This window comes from Nomascus leucogenys, chromosome 19 (genome assembly GCF_006542625.1).
Source record: "Nomascus leucogenys isolate Asia chromosome 19, Asia_NLE_v1, whole genome shotgun sequence".
Lineage (NCBI taxonomy): Eukaryota > Metazoa > Chordata > Mammalia > Primates > Hylobatidae > Nomascus > Nomascus leucogenys.
The window spans coordinates 62,808,463-62,822,824 of record NC_044399.1 but is presented as its reverse complement, the minus strand read 5'-3'; the positions used below and the strand labels follow the sequence as shown (position 1 = coordinate 62,822,824).

The window sequence follows — 14,362 nt, the reverse complement described above, 5'->3', positions numbered from 1 at the left end:
AACAATATACACAAAGAAAACTATTTATTTTTGTTCAAACAAATGTTTTATGGATTTTGTAATTTTTTTTAAGAGACAGAATCTTGCTATGTCGCCCAGGCTGGAGTGCTGCAGTGCTGTAGCTACTCACAGGAATAATCATTGCGCGCTGCAGCCTTGAACTCCTGGGTTCAAGTGATCTTCCTGCCTCAGCCTCAGGAGTAGCTGGGACTACAGGTGTGTGCCACTGTGCCCAGATTTTGTAATTTTCCCTCAGTTGAAAAATGGACAAATGTTAGACAAATATCTTAATCTGGGTCAAGCATAGTTGAACTACATTTTGTTTTGTTTTTTCCTTACCAACTCTGTAGTTGATACAGCTCATCATTCTTGGATCCATTTTGAAATCCCCAGAAATAGACTCTTACTCTGAGTGAAACCACATGGTTGGACTAAAAGGTTCCTGTTACATGTCCAGGGGAAATGTCCATGTGCAGCTTTACATGGAATTTGGGGTATTAAGAATAGAATTGATTCTGTTTGGTCACATTTGCTATTGAAGGACTGACTCTAGATATCATTGCCATCTTAGTCATCAATCACTCAAGTTATGGCCAGGTAGACAGACATAACTTATGTGAGCTTTACTTTAAAAATTCAAATATTTATTTGATTTAACTATTTCAAAACCACTGTACAATTGCATAGCAATAGACACATTTTACTAAAATTGGGATTAAAACACTAAAGTGCAATAGCAATTACAGATGTACTCATGTAAGAAAATCACAAAACTTTTAACTTAAAGAACAGATTAATCAAGTGTTGCAGGTTTATAACATATAAAAGTATTCACCTTGGATCCTTTTAAATAATAAACATACATGGGTGGTTAGTGTTTGGACATCAATCATTCACATATGATGAGGGGTAGAAAACCTGAGATGATGCAGAAAAACTTTAAAAGTGACCCCAGGCACACTAAACCCATTAAAAGTGAACCCCAGACAAACTAAAATCAATTATTAAGACAAAGCACATCAAAGTAAACCTTTGGTTAAAATCTAACTTAAATGCAGTTTCTAAAGAAATTTAAAATGTGTCAGTTAGGTTACATTTATTGAATAAAGTTAACAAAGGAGTAATCTCTTATGAATGAGAGCTCCAGAGACTTAAAAATAACTGTAAAATTTCTGTTTCCTCTCTATTAACACAGGTAATTATTACTTTTACTTACCATACACAAGACAATTAAGTAACTGAGTATTTTACCAAATAACATACAAGAATTATATCAGAAATCTGAACGCCAAGGGAAAAAAGATAGCTAACCTTCAACAAGTAGCTCTCCATGCTCTTAAGAGCAGAACTCCTTTTTCTTGGAATATGTTTTCTGTTGAGACCTTCACTATCATTAAAATTTCCAACGCAAGGTGACTCTAGGACTGGCCTTGTAGTATAAGCAGTGAATAGAGATCTGGATCTGGTCTGCTGTTTCTCCACAGTAAGTTGCGTACTGACCTCTGCTATCATCTCATTAGTTCTATGAAGATTGCAAAAGACAAATGCTTCGTATTTCATTTTTTCCTAAGTGATTCCTAAATGACTTCGATTGTTCTAAAAGTTGCCGTTAAGAGTAAATGGAATATACCATAAGCCGTGTTTTAAGTCTGAAAATGTGTTAGAGCATGCCTACTGTATCCAATTATAGTTTTAACATTGTTCTAAAGAAGTACATATATTTCTAGAAGGATTTCTAACAAACAAGTAGTTCAAAGAGAGGGAGGCGACAGAAAAGACTATCAATGATGTATGGCTTCATAGTTAACACTTGTTGCCCATCTGGAACGACTCTACTTATACGATTCTTAAGGATGCCATTAGAATTACTTGTATTCCAAGGGTAACTGTGTGAAATGATGAAGATATTAATTTGCTTGACAAAATAACCATTTCACTACATATAAATATATCAAAACATCAAGTTGTACTCCTTAAATATATACAATAAAAAAACTAAAAGTAAAAATAAAAGCTAGAAATACTTGTATTTAGTAAACCAGTTAGAGATTGTCTAAAGAACTATCTCTCAAAGACATTTTCAAACAATTGCTTTCACCGCCCTTGTATATTTCACCCATTATCTGGAAAACATTGAACATTTGGCACTGAGGAATCGTTCAAGGTGACTTTTCCTTGGGGAGAATAAGACTGCTGAAATCAAAGAGAACTAAAGCAGCATCGAGGACAATCAGCTCCTAACACTGTGGCCCATGTATCAGGGGTGAGGCCTGCCCTTTCTGTCTTCCACATACCCCCTCAGGCTGATCAAGGTGCTATTTTTTAATCACTTAGTAAGTTATACTTCCCTTCAACCCTAGTTAATCATTCTCTGCTTCACAAGTGTGCCTTTATGTGGATTGGAAAAACTATACAGGACACTTCTTTTCAAGGCACCCTCTAATGATCACAATCAAGCAAAGTGAATTTACTGAGTGCCAGAATGTGCCCAGAGTAGTCGTACTTGACCCTTTCAGTTTTCAGCTGTCATCTTCCAGAAATTAATTAAATTCATTAATATTTTGAATTAAGGGAATACTGACAAGCAGTTTTTATAATGGTATCACGGTCTAAATTATGAAGCTTCGTAAATATTTAGCTGAAACCCTAATAGATCAAGTTAACTATATAAGAATATTAAGGGGTGGGGAGAAGCCACATAAAACCAAAAAAACAGGAGAGACAGGAACTGTCCTGGACTAAGATTTTAAGGGTTATGTTCATTTACTATTTTCAATTTTACTTAAAGGTTAAGTTCATTTACTACTTATAATTTACAATTTTCCAAAATTGTATAATCTAGTTAGCTTTCACTTCCCACAAATCTCATGAACCTGTCTCACTAAAAGTTATGCTTTTGAAGGCAAATTAATGAGCTTAACTTATTTTCTATGATTCTGTGTATTGACTTACCTATTCAGTTCATTTGACAAGGATTCTCTAACTTTTACTTCTTCTAGGTAGAGTCTCTTATATCTTTCCAATTCGGTTTTATTAAAGTCGGCTTGCGAAGTTTTTATTCTGGAGATTTCAGATTCCAGATCTTTGATTGTGAGTTCCATCTGAGTTTTTATTGAAGTAGTATCATCCTCCCTTAACTGGGCTAACTGTTCTTGAGATACTGCTGCTTGTTTCTAAAATAAATTAAAAGAGAACAATTTAAAAGTAATTATAACCTGAATAATTACGGTGTATTTGTTTCCTTTTGTTTGGAGTCAGTGATTCAGAGAACAATTTTAAGTATGTGATTCAGAGAACAATTTTAAGAAAAATGTGAAGAAAGAAAGAAGCTCAAGCTTAACATATTTATCATCAGTACCAACTGAATTAATAACTGAGTCTGAATTGTTGAACAATTCTCCAAAGAATGACAGAACCAAGTTAAAATTTTAAAAGTGGAACAATGTAACTTAAAAGCAGCTCAAGAGTATGGTATAATTTCTAAATCACAATTTTTTTTTACTTTTTCTATTAGTCTTGTTTTATGCCAACTGGCTTTAGTAATTAAATGATTCTCTAGTGAGAATTATTCTTATGGAAGATCAATTTAGTTATAAGAATGATGGAAACGAAAATATTTAAATGGAGAAACAAATACCACCTTCCTTCTAGAAGTCTACCAAACAAATTGCTGTAAGGAAAGTAGAGAAAACATGTACAATGTATATATCCAAAATAAAATTTGCAGCGAAATGAATGAAAGCACATTACAGATAAACAAACCAACCTGCAAGGTAAGAATGGCTTCGTTTAATTTTTCCTCCATCTCCTTCCTTGCTCTTTCTTCAATCAACAGTTTATGCTGTTCAGCTTCACCATGTTCTAACATATTTCTCTCCATATAACTTTTGAGGCTTACTATTCCTTGTTTCAGCTGCCTCTTATTCTTCTGTAGTGTTTCACATTGCTTTTGTATTGCTTTCATAGAGAATAATGTCTGTTGAAGTTGAAGAACTTCATTCTCTGCATCCAGATGTAGACATCGTGAAGGTACAGTTTCCTGTGCTTCTGTAAGGTCAACCTGAATGAGTAAAACAATACAGTTTGGTAATGAAGAAGGTAGACTGAGAATGGTCTAACAAAAAACTAATAATGTTTTGTTTTGTTTTTTTGAGACAGAGTCTCACTCTGCCGCCCAGGCTGGAGTGCAGTGGCGGGATCTCAGCTCACTACAAGCTCCACCTCCCGGGCTCAGGCCATTCTCCTGCGTAGCTGGAGTAGCTGGGACTACAGGTGCCTACCAGCACCCCTGGCCAAATTTTTTTTTTTTTTTTTTTTTTTAGTAGACGGGGTTTCACCGTGTTAGCCAGGATGGTCTCGATCTCCTGACCTCGTGATCCACTCGCCTTGGCCTCCCAAAGTGCTGAGATTACAGACGTGAGCCACTGCGCCTAGCCAAAACTAATAATTTTTGAAATAAATTCAGTTGCAATAAAATGTTACCTATACTGTTGTAGATTCATAAAATACAGATCCTTGGACTACTCAGAAAATTAAAAACAAAGTTAAAACCACCAGAATTCACAAAAATATATCCTTTACTTTCATCATCTTTGCCACACAACATTTGGACTTGATCTTAGACTTCTGTTTTCCTATGACTGTTTCATGGCTTTCCTCCTTAAAATGGCTCTAAGTCACCCCTTTAGCACAAAGTCTCTTATTCCTTTAACCCACTCTCATTCTCCATAATTTGCAAAGAAGTTTTAGGGGTATCATACTGAATTATTTGGGCCTGAGTCAATAAATGGCTCCCATAATAAGACTCTGAAAATAAGACTCTAATTAATACATTTTGAAAAAAAAAAGATTCCAATACCATAAGCCTTTTGCTGAACTGCAAATGTCTTACGCTAATTTGAGTTACATTTCAAAGAGTAATGATACTTGGAGTTAAGAAGCAATCACATCTCCCAGTATAAAAGTTCAATGGCATGATCCATACCATTTTTCTGAAGAAAAATGCCTTAATTCAGTAGCACAATCTTGTAATCCATTGTTACTTTACACAAAATAAGGGAGCACATTAAACAATGACAACAAAAAATTGCACTGAAATTTCAGTGGTGCTGAGTTGGAAATTTCCTAAAGGAGGAAATTTCCTCCTTTAGAGGAAATAATTATGATTGTTTTTTATTTTATAAAGGTAAGTGAAGTGGTGGTTTTAAAACATCTACAAATTGCTTGCCACTTCTCCCATGACATTCCCTCTCCTGAATACAAGCTGGCATTGACAACTGGTTTCTCATGAACACAATGTGGCAGAACTGCTGTGTGACTTCTAAGGTTGGTTACAAAAAGTCACACAGCTTCTACCTGACTCTCTCTCTCTAGGGACGCTTGTCCTTAAAATGCAGCCAACATGCTATGAGAAAGCCCAAACCACACCGTGAATCCTCACGTAGGTAGGTGTTCGAGCTGACTTCCCTACCTAACGTCCCAGCCAAAAGCCAGCTTCGAATGCTGCACAGGTGAATAAACAAGCCTTTAGATGATTCTAGTCCCCAGCTTTAAGTCACCTCAGCTGATGCCAAGTAAAGAAAAAGTGAGTTGGCCCCACTGAGCCTTGCCTAAAACTGCAGACTGTGAACAAAATAGATGTTGTTTTGAGACACTGCATTTTGTTATATACCAAGAAATAACTGATACAGATATTGACACTACATATGGATTGCACAACAACAAAACAACAAAAACTACTAAAACATGTAGGATTACCATTGGACCAGGAGCTAAGCAGAAGCTGAAAGGACCTACAGAAGAATAAGCATAGAAACAAGAAGAGTTTTAAAGAGACTGTTAGTGGAAGCCTGATGGTCCTCGAAGAAGCTGGTAGGAAGGGCTTCAAGGATAGTGAAGAAAATGATACTGGAACCTGAAGGAAAGGGCACTGTTACTACACAGCCGCTGAAAGAAAAACCAATGCAAGAGATAAGCTAAAGAAAGACTACTACATATAAAGGAACCAGGAGTTTCTGGGTTCAAGTATCTGTTTCCTTTTTATAGCCTCTCCACATGTCAGATTCCCAAATATAGACAGTCCTTGACTTAGCATGGTTCGACTCACCATTTTCTGACTTTTTATAATACTGTGAAAATGATACGTGTTGAGTAATGAAATGATATGTGTAAGCCTCTTGGCTTACAGGGGTGGTTACATCAGGATAAAGTAACCGTAAATGGAAATTATCATAAATGGAAAACCCACTCACAACTTCTGATACTTGCAATTTATGATGGCCTATAAATTGCAAATATCAGACATAACAAATGCAAATGTCATCCATACACAAACCCATCCTAATCTGAGGAGCACCTGTATTGCTGAGATAAATGGCCTCTGAGATAAGGTCAAATCCAGGGTGCTGCCAGGAGAAAGTCTGAAGGTGAAGCCAAGACTGTCAGTGTAAGACCCTATTTAAAGACCTCAGAAAGAGTTAAGCTGGTGCCTCAAATTCCCTTAAAGATCTTAAGGGTATATGCACCTTAAGGCACTGTCCTACTACACAAAACAGTGTACTTCCTTCACAGGAAGCATAAGGTGAAGTGCTTATCTCAAAGAGATCTGGACAAGTGGTTTTTCCAATGCCAAGAACTCAAGTAAAATTCACAAGAGACTCTAAGAGAATTACAGTAACAATAGCACTGCTTGCTAGCTTGGCTTAAAAGACACCAAGACAGTAAAAATGACAAGAGGCCTTAGGACCTAAGAAGTTCTACAGGGAGGAAGCTGGCTGAAGAAACTACTTAGCTGAAAACACAGCCCATTGCTTATGAAAAGGATACAACAAAGAGCCAAGAAGGTACCACAAAAAGCCAGAGGATGGTTCCTATGAAGTCCAAATCAAGTAAGTGGAAGCACACATCAGGCTGTATTTCAGAATTGCCATGGTCTAGTATTTCCTTTGTGACTCTCATTTTCTCTCTGTTCAATAGGAGGGTCTCTGGCAGTTTAGGAGAATGCTGGGTGGGTGAGTGGTAGGCAACTTGTCCCTTTAGTTCTTAAGTCTTTGTGTTGACAAGAAATGCACTCAAGGGGTTATACCACAGAAACCACAACCCAGGGTGCATCCCTACTGGATGTGATAAAGATGGTAGGATCTTGCACTTCAAGCCTGAGCTTGCTGCCATATTAAATGAAACTTGTGTGTGTGTGGTGGGAGGTTAGGGTCTTGCACGTTAAGCCTGAGCCCGCTGCCATATTAAATAAAACCTGTGTGTGGGGTGGGAGGTAATAATTAGAAATTCGTGTGTTTTTCCAGTGGTAGAAATTTTTTAAATTATAGTTATAGGGTCAATTGTGCAGGTTTTAAAACATGTCTATACATTCCTTAATATGCACAGCATAGACAGAGACGTCATCGAGATGGCTGACTGGGAATACCCAGCACTCACCTCTTTCCAAAAGAAAAACCAAAACAGCAAGTAGGCAACCACACCTTGAGGAAAACATCAAAGAGAGTATACTGGAATTCAGCAGGAAATTGATAGGGATCCTCTGATGACTGAAGGAAAGGGAACTGAGGTAGCCAGCCCAGCCAGGATCATCTCAAAGCCAGGACCAATTCCCCCATATCCCTAGCCCCACAGCACCATATACCTGTGGAAATAGATGGTCACCTAATAGCCTACCAGGGAAACTACTCTAGATCAAAGGGATCCTAAGTGTGTGCTCTCTAGAGCCTAGGAGCCACCTGACTGACACCACTGCCACCAACAGCAGCCCTATCCCCTTCAGTGGCAGTGCTGTGCATACCTGTACTACTTTTAGGAGGCCAGAGGACTGGCCCACTCAAGTGTACCATGCAGGAGCCTGAGAACAACCCTGCCACACCCACCAGGGGCGGTGCCCATGTGAGCCATATGAGAGCCTGAAGACAAGGCCACTTTGCTTGCTGCTGCTGTTGTTGCTATCAGTGCTCACATACACTGTCCAGGACCCTGAGGAGCAGCCCACCCCACCCAGGCCTGTGTGCCTTTACCCAGGCCCCGTCTACCACTAATACCAAGGAGAGTCCTACTGCCCCACCGGCACCTGAACATGGCATCCAGGAGCATAAAGACAGGGCTGCCTCACCAGCCACTGGCAAAGGCTCCTGCACGTGTCTTCAGTGAACCTGTGGACAAGCCTGCTCCACACACTGCCTTAGGTACCCACCTAAATGTTCCTCATAGGGGGCCAGGGAAATGCCCACGCAGCCTGCTTTCACCACTACCTAGTGCCCATGCATGCTACCAAGGGATCCAAGGTCCGGCCCCCAGCTGCTACTGTCATCTCCAGTGCCACAAGTGTCACCAAGGTCCTTTGGGCTGGCCTGCTACTGCCACCTCTGATCCCACCACACACCACCTGGAGGCCCAAGGGCCAGCCCACTCAGGTAACCACTGCCACCAAAAGCTGGGATGCATGGCCTGGTGCTGCCAATCACACATACATCCTTATGTATGCCATCAATGTGCCTGAGGACTGGCCTGCTGTCCTCCCCATCACCATCAAGGCCTCACCACAGCATCCCCTGCTACTAACAACCACACCGTAAGCCACTGAGGAACTTACAGACACTGATATTGATTACAGCAGAAGAAAGCATAAGTATATGGAGACTACACCAATGCACCCACTCATCATCAATGCCAGAGCACCATACTCAACCGACAACATAGATACATCTACAGAAAAAAGTCAACCCCTAAAACTAGATGAAGTGACTGTTACACCAGCTGCACAGTTGTCAACATTAAGGACACAAGAAGTATGAAAAATCAAAGAAACATGACACCTCCAAAGGAACAGAGTAATTCTCCAGTAACAGATCCCAAAGAAAACAAAACCTATAAAATCCAAAATAATGATCTTAAGGAAACATAGTAAGATACACAATAATGCAAAGGAATCAGGAAAGATTCCTGATAGGAAAGATAGGTAATACAAATGAATCAGGAAAACAATTTATGATCTAAATAAGAAATTCAACAATGAAAAAGATAGCATTAAAAGGAACCAAACAGAAATCCTGGAACTTAGAATTCAATACATAAAATAAAAACAACTGAGAATGTTGGCAATAGACTAGACCAAGCAGAAGAATGAATTTCTGAACTTGAAGAGAGGTCTTTATATGAGGTCAGGCAAACAAAAAGCAAAAAGAAAATAAAAAGAATGAAGACAGTGTATGGGATACATGGGCCATCATGAGCCAAAATTTTTTCGGATATTGGGAGTTGCAGAAATAGAAGAGATAGGAAAAGGCACAGAAAACCTATCTAATGAAATAATAGCTGAAAAACTCCCAAGTCTTGTGAGAGATGTAAACATCTGGATACAGACGTCTCAAAGATCCCCAAAGAAATACAATAAAAAATGTCTTCTCTGCGGCACATCAGAGTCTAATGTCAAAAGTCAAATACAAAGAGCAAGAGAAAAACACCAAGTTACATACAAGGGAATCCATATCAAATAGCATATTTGTCAGCAGAAACCTTAGAGGATAGGAGAGAATGAGATGATATATTTAATATGCAGGAAGAAAAAGACTGCCTGTCAAGAATATTACACCTAGCAAACCTATCCTTTAAAACTGAAAAAGAGGGGCCAGGTGCAGTGGTTCATCCCTGTAATCCTAGCACTTTGGGAAGCCAAGGTGGGGGGATTGCTTGAGCTCAGGAGTTCAAGACCAGCCTGGGAAATATGTCAAAACCCCATCTCTACTAAAAATACAAAAAATTAGCCAAGCATGGTGGCTCATGCCTGTAGTCCCAGCTACTCAGGAGGCTGAGGCACAAGAATTGCTTGAACCTGGGAGGCAGAGGTTACAGTAAGCTGAGATCATGCCACTGAACTCCAGCCAGGGCAAGAGTGAGACTCTGTCTCCAATAAATAAATAAATAAATAAATAAAACTGAAAAAGAAATAACGTCTCAGACAAGCAAAACCTGAAGGAATGCATCACCACTAGACTGATCCTACAAGAAATACTTACAGGAGTCCTCAATCTGGAAGCAAAAAGACAATGTCTACCACCATGAAATCAAAAAACTGTAAGACTCACTGGTAGAGCAGGTACAGAAATGAAAAAGAGAAAGGAATCAAACATTATCACTACAGAAAACCAGCAAATTGTAGAGGTAAACAATAAAAGAGGAAGATAGGAACAAATGATAGACAAAACAATCACTAAACAATTAATAAAATGAAATGAGTAAGTCCTCACTTATCATAAAAACTTTGAATATACATGATTTAAATTCCCCAATTAAAGATAGAGATAGGCTGAATTGATTATAAAAAAAAAAGACCAAATAATATGCTGCCTACAAGAAACTCACTTTACCTGTAAAGACACATAGACTGCAAGTGAAAGGATGGAAGGATATTCCATGCAAATGGAAACCAAAAGCACACAGGAGTAACTATATTTATATCAGACAAAATAGATCTTAATTTAAAAAAAAACATAAAAGAGAAAAAGAAGGTCATTATATAATAATAACAGGATCAATTCAGCAAGAGGATACAACAGTCATAAAGGTATATATACTCAATACCTGAGCACACAGATATATACGGCAAACATCACTGAAACTAAAGAGACAGATAGCCTCCAGTACAATAATAGATGGGGACTCCGTCATCTGACTTTCAGCATTGAAGGGATCATCTAAACAGAAAATCAACAAAGAAACATCAAAATGAACCTGCACTATAGACCACATGGACCTAGCAGACGCTTACAGAACATTTTATTAAGAAGCTGCAGAATACACATTCTTCTCATTAGCATATAGAACAGTCTCCAGAATAGACCATATATTGGGTTTAAAGGCTCATATCAAATATCTTCTCAAACCACAATGGAATAAAAATGGAAATCAATAATGACAAAAACTTTGTAAACTGTACAAACACATGGAAATTAAACAGCATGCTCCTGAATGAACAACTGGGCCAATCAATAAATTAAGAAAGAAAATTTAAAATACTTTGAAACAAATGAAAATGGGGAAAAAATCAATCCCTATAGAAAGTGACAAAAGAAGCACTAAGAGGGCAATTTATAGCAATTAACAGCTACATCCAAAAAAGAGAAAGACTTCAAATAAACAACCTAAAAATACACCTGAAGAAACCAAAAAAGCAAGAACAGACCCAAAACTCAAATGTAGTAGAAGGAAAGAAATGATAAAGGCAGGGCAGAACTGAATGAGGTAGAGTAATAAAGCAAAACTGCAAACTATATTAAACAAGAAAAAAGAGAAAACTCAAGTACATAGGGAAACAGAAAAGGAGATAGCAAAGAAATACATGGGGTCATAAGAGACTATTATGAACAACTACATGCCAACAAACTGGAAACATAGGGAAAATGGATACATTCCTGGAAATGCATAACCAGCAAGAGTGAACCAAGAAGAAATGGAAACCTGGACAGACCAACAACAGTAATGTAATTGAATCAGGAATAAAGTTTACCAACAAAGAAAGGTCTAAAACTGGATAAGTTACTCTGAATTCTACTAAACTTTTAAGGAAAAACTAACACCAATTTTTCATAAATTATTCCAAAATCTTCCTAGTTTATTCTAAAGGTCAGTATTACTCTAAGGCCAAACCCAGACAAGGACACAACAACAAAAGAAAACTACATGCCAATATCCCTGAAGGACACAGATACAAAAATTGTCAGAGAAATAAAGGGGATCCAGATTGGAAAACAGAAAGTCAAATTGTCTCCCTGTGCACATGACCTGATCTCATACACAGAAAACCATAAACACGCCACCAAAATATCCTGTTAAAACTAAAGAATTCAGCAAAGGTGCAGACCACAAAATCAGCATACAAAAATATGCCAATAGCATGTGTAACATTTCTATACACTACTAATCAACTAGCATAAAAAAAATCAAGAAGGCAGTCCCACTACTCCAGCTACAAAATAATAAAATGCCTCAGAATAAAGTTAACCAGAGAGATTTTGTAAAGACCTTTACAAAAAAAAAAAAAAAAAAAAAAAAAAAAAAAAACTACAAAACACCGATGAAAGAAATTGTAGAGGACACAAATATGGAAAGATATTGCATGCTCACGGACTGGAAGAATATTGGTTAAATAACCTTATGACTGAAAGCGGTCTACAGATTGAATGCAAGCTCTATTAAATACCAATTTTGATGTTTTTAGGGGAAGACAAGATGGTCACCACATGCAGCCAGGAAATGCCTCTCTGTGAGAGAGAAACCAAAATATTAAGTAAATTATCACACTTCGAGCAGGTCTTTGGAGAGAAAACACTGAAATTTGATAGGTAATGCAGGCATCAAGGCTGAAGAGGAAGAAATCTGGGAAGCCTGCACAGAATCACTAAGCACTAGGATTGCTCCCCAATCCAGAAACTAAGGAAGGGGTGAGTGAAGGAACTGTGCAGCACCACACTCCCACCAAGGAACTCTGGGATACTAGCTCCCAGAGATCCCTGGACCCACACAGACATCTGAACTGGCAAGAGGAACTGGCTGGAGAATAGGCAAAGGCAGAGCTCAAACCCGCATACAGCCCAGAAGGTTTTGAACCTGGTACAGCTGCAGCAAAACATGACCATAGGCACCCATCCCCCAAGGCTCTCCATCTTGCTCTGAGTGACTCTAGCTCCTGCTTACTGCCAGGCCAGAAGACAGTAGGGCTGCATTTACCACGGGACTGCAGCATATCTGGTCTGTGTACCTTCTTGTCCACCAGCCCCTCCCAAGGCCCCTGCCTAGCTACTCACGCAGGGGTAAGCACACAGCACAGCCTCCACTGCCCCATCTGAGTGCTTTGCCAGAGGCCTGGGAGCAGTTCAGCCCCCACCCCCAGAACAGCCAATGCCCAACCCCATGGGACCAGAAGACAAAGTCATGAACCTGGTCTCAATACCCCCAGGATTCAAGCACACTGCTCAAGTATACTGAGCTGGTATCTGTGGCCTGAGCTCAAGAAGAGGAGTAGCTTCCTCTCTCACAATGCCGAGAAGAAAGGGCCCAAGTTCATATGCCAGTGTGGGAGCCGGGTGAGTTCCCTCTACAACAGCAGTCCCCAACCTTTTTGGCACCAGGTGCTGGCATTGTGGAAAACAGTTTTTCCACAGACGGCGGGGGTGGGGATGGTTTCATGATGAAACTGTTCCACCTCAGATCGTCAGGCATTAGATTCTCATACAGAGCACGCAACCTAGATCCCTCACGTGCACCGTTCACAACAGGGCTTGCGCTCCTATGAGAATCTAATGCCACCGCTGATGTGACAAGAGGCGAAGCTCAGGTGGTAATGCTCACTCTCCAGCCCTCCCCTCACCTCCTGCTGTGCGGCCCAGTTCCTAACAGGCCACAGACCAGTACCGGTCTGCCACCTGGGAATTGGGGACCCTGTTCTACAAGACCTGTCCGGGAAGGGTGTAACCTGTCTGTCCACAGCCTCTGCCTGAGGGAGCACCACTGCCTGAAACAGCTACAGTCCAGTTGATCTGGGCACGGAAGGCTGGGGGACAAAACTATCTAGTTGGGCCTGCCCTGGGGGCAGACACTGGAGGGAGGCCTGGTTGGGTGAGTGCGAGCTGAGTGGTCCCCACAGCTGTCTGCTGGGCAAAAAACCCTGGGCTGCAGGCACCACACCAGGTGCACACCCACAGAACCACAGTCCTGCCCGGGGATCCTCCCCCCTTGACCCACATTATATCAACAGACCACCCGCAGATCCGCAGACATACTCTACAACCTGCTCTGACTCTACCAAGCCCAGATGACCAGCACATCCCCAGAGAGTTGTAGGTCTCTCGGCAACCTAACTTTTGGCTTGGGCCACCACCCTAAGGGTGGGAGGTGTGCAGCCCTCAAAATTCAGGTGTGGCACCAGTGATTGGAGGGGGCTCTCCCAAGTTCCAGGAACTGATTTGGTGAGGGGGTTATCTCTCGCCTTCTCAATCCTACTTCTCCCCCTTCCCCAGAGCACTGCTGCCAATACGCTGAAGTAGAAAAGAGGCATGCCAGCCCGTACTCTAGAGCACCAACTCCTGGATTGCAGACTGAATTACACCACCAAACAAAAATCATTATATACCTTCAACACACATCTGTGAAACCCAATGCAGGAAAGTAGCCACAAGGAAGGAACCTGTGTAGAGTCCTGGCCATCTGAAACCACCCAGAAAAAAAGCCAATCAACTATACACGATACACACCACAAACCCTCAAGAGAAAAAAAAGAACATAAAAACAAAAATCCCCATCCGAATGACAGGAATTTCAAAAAGATAAAGAAACATCGGCATTTTCAGATGAGGAATAATCA

At 40.1% G+C, this 14,362-nt stretch overlaps 1 protein-coding gene across 1 annotated transcript in view; it reads right to left on the bottom strand.

Moving 5' to 3' along the window:
• Positions 1–14,362, bottom strand: part of CCDC144A (coiled-coil domain containing 144A) — a 76,724-nt gene that overhangs the window by 7,531 nt on the left and 54,831 nt on the right. Inside the window, exons 13-15 of the mRNA XM_030799886.1 lie at positions 3,767–4,060; positions 2,953–3,173; positions 1,312–1,522 (exon numbers count right to left, since the gene is read on the bottom strand). Of these exons, the coding sequence (XP_030655746.1) occupies positions 1,312–1,522; positions 2,953–3,173; positions 3,767–4,060 (726 nt within the window). The remainder of the gene's footprint in view (positions 1–1,311; positions 1,523–2,952; positions 3,174–3,766; positions 4,061–14,362) is intronic.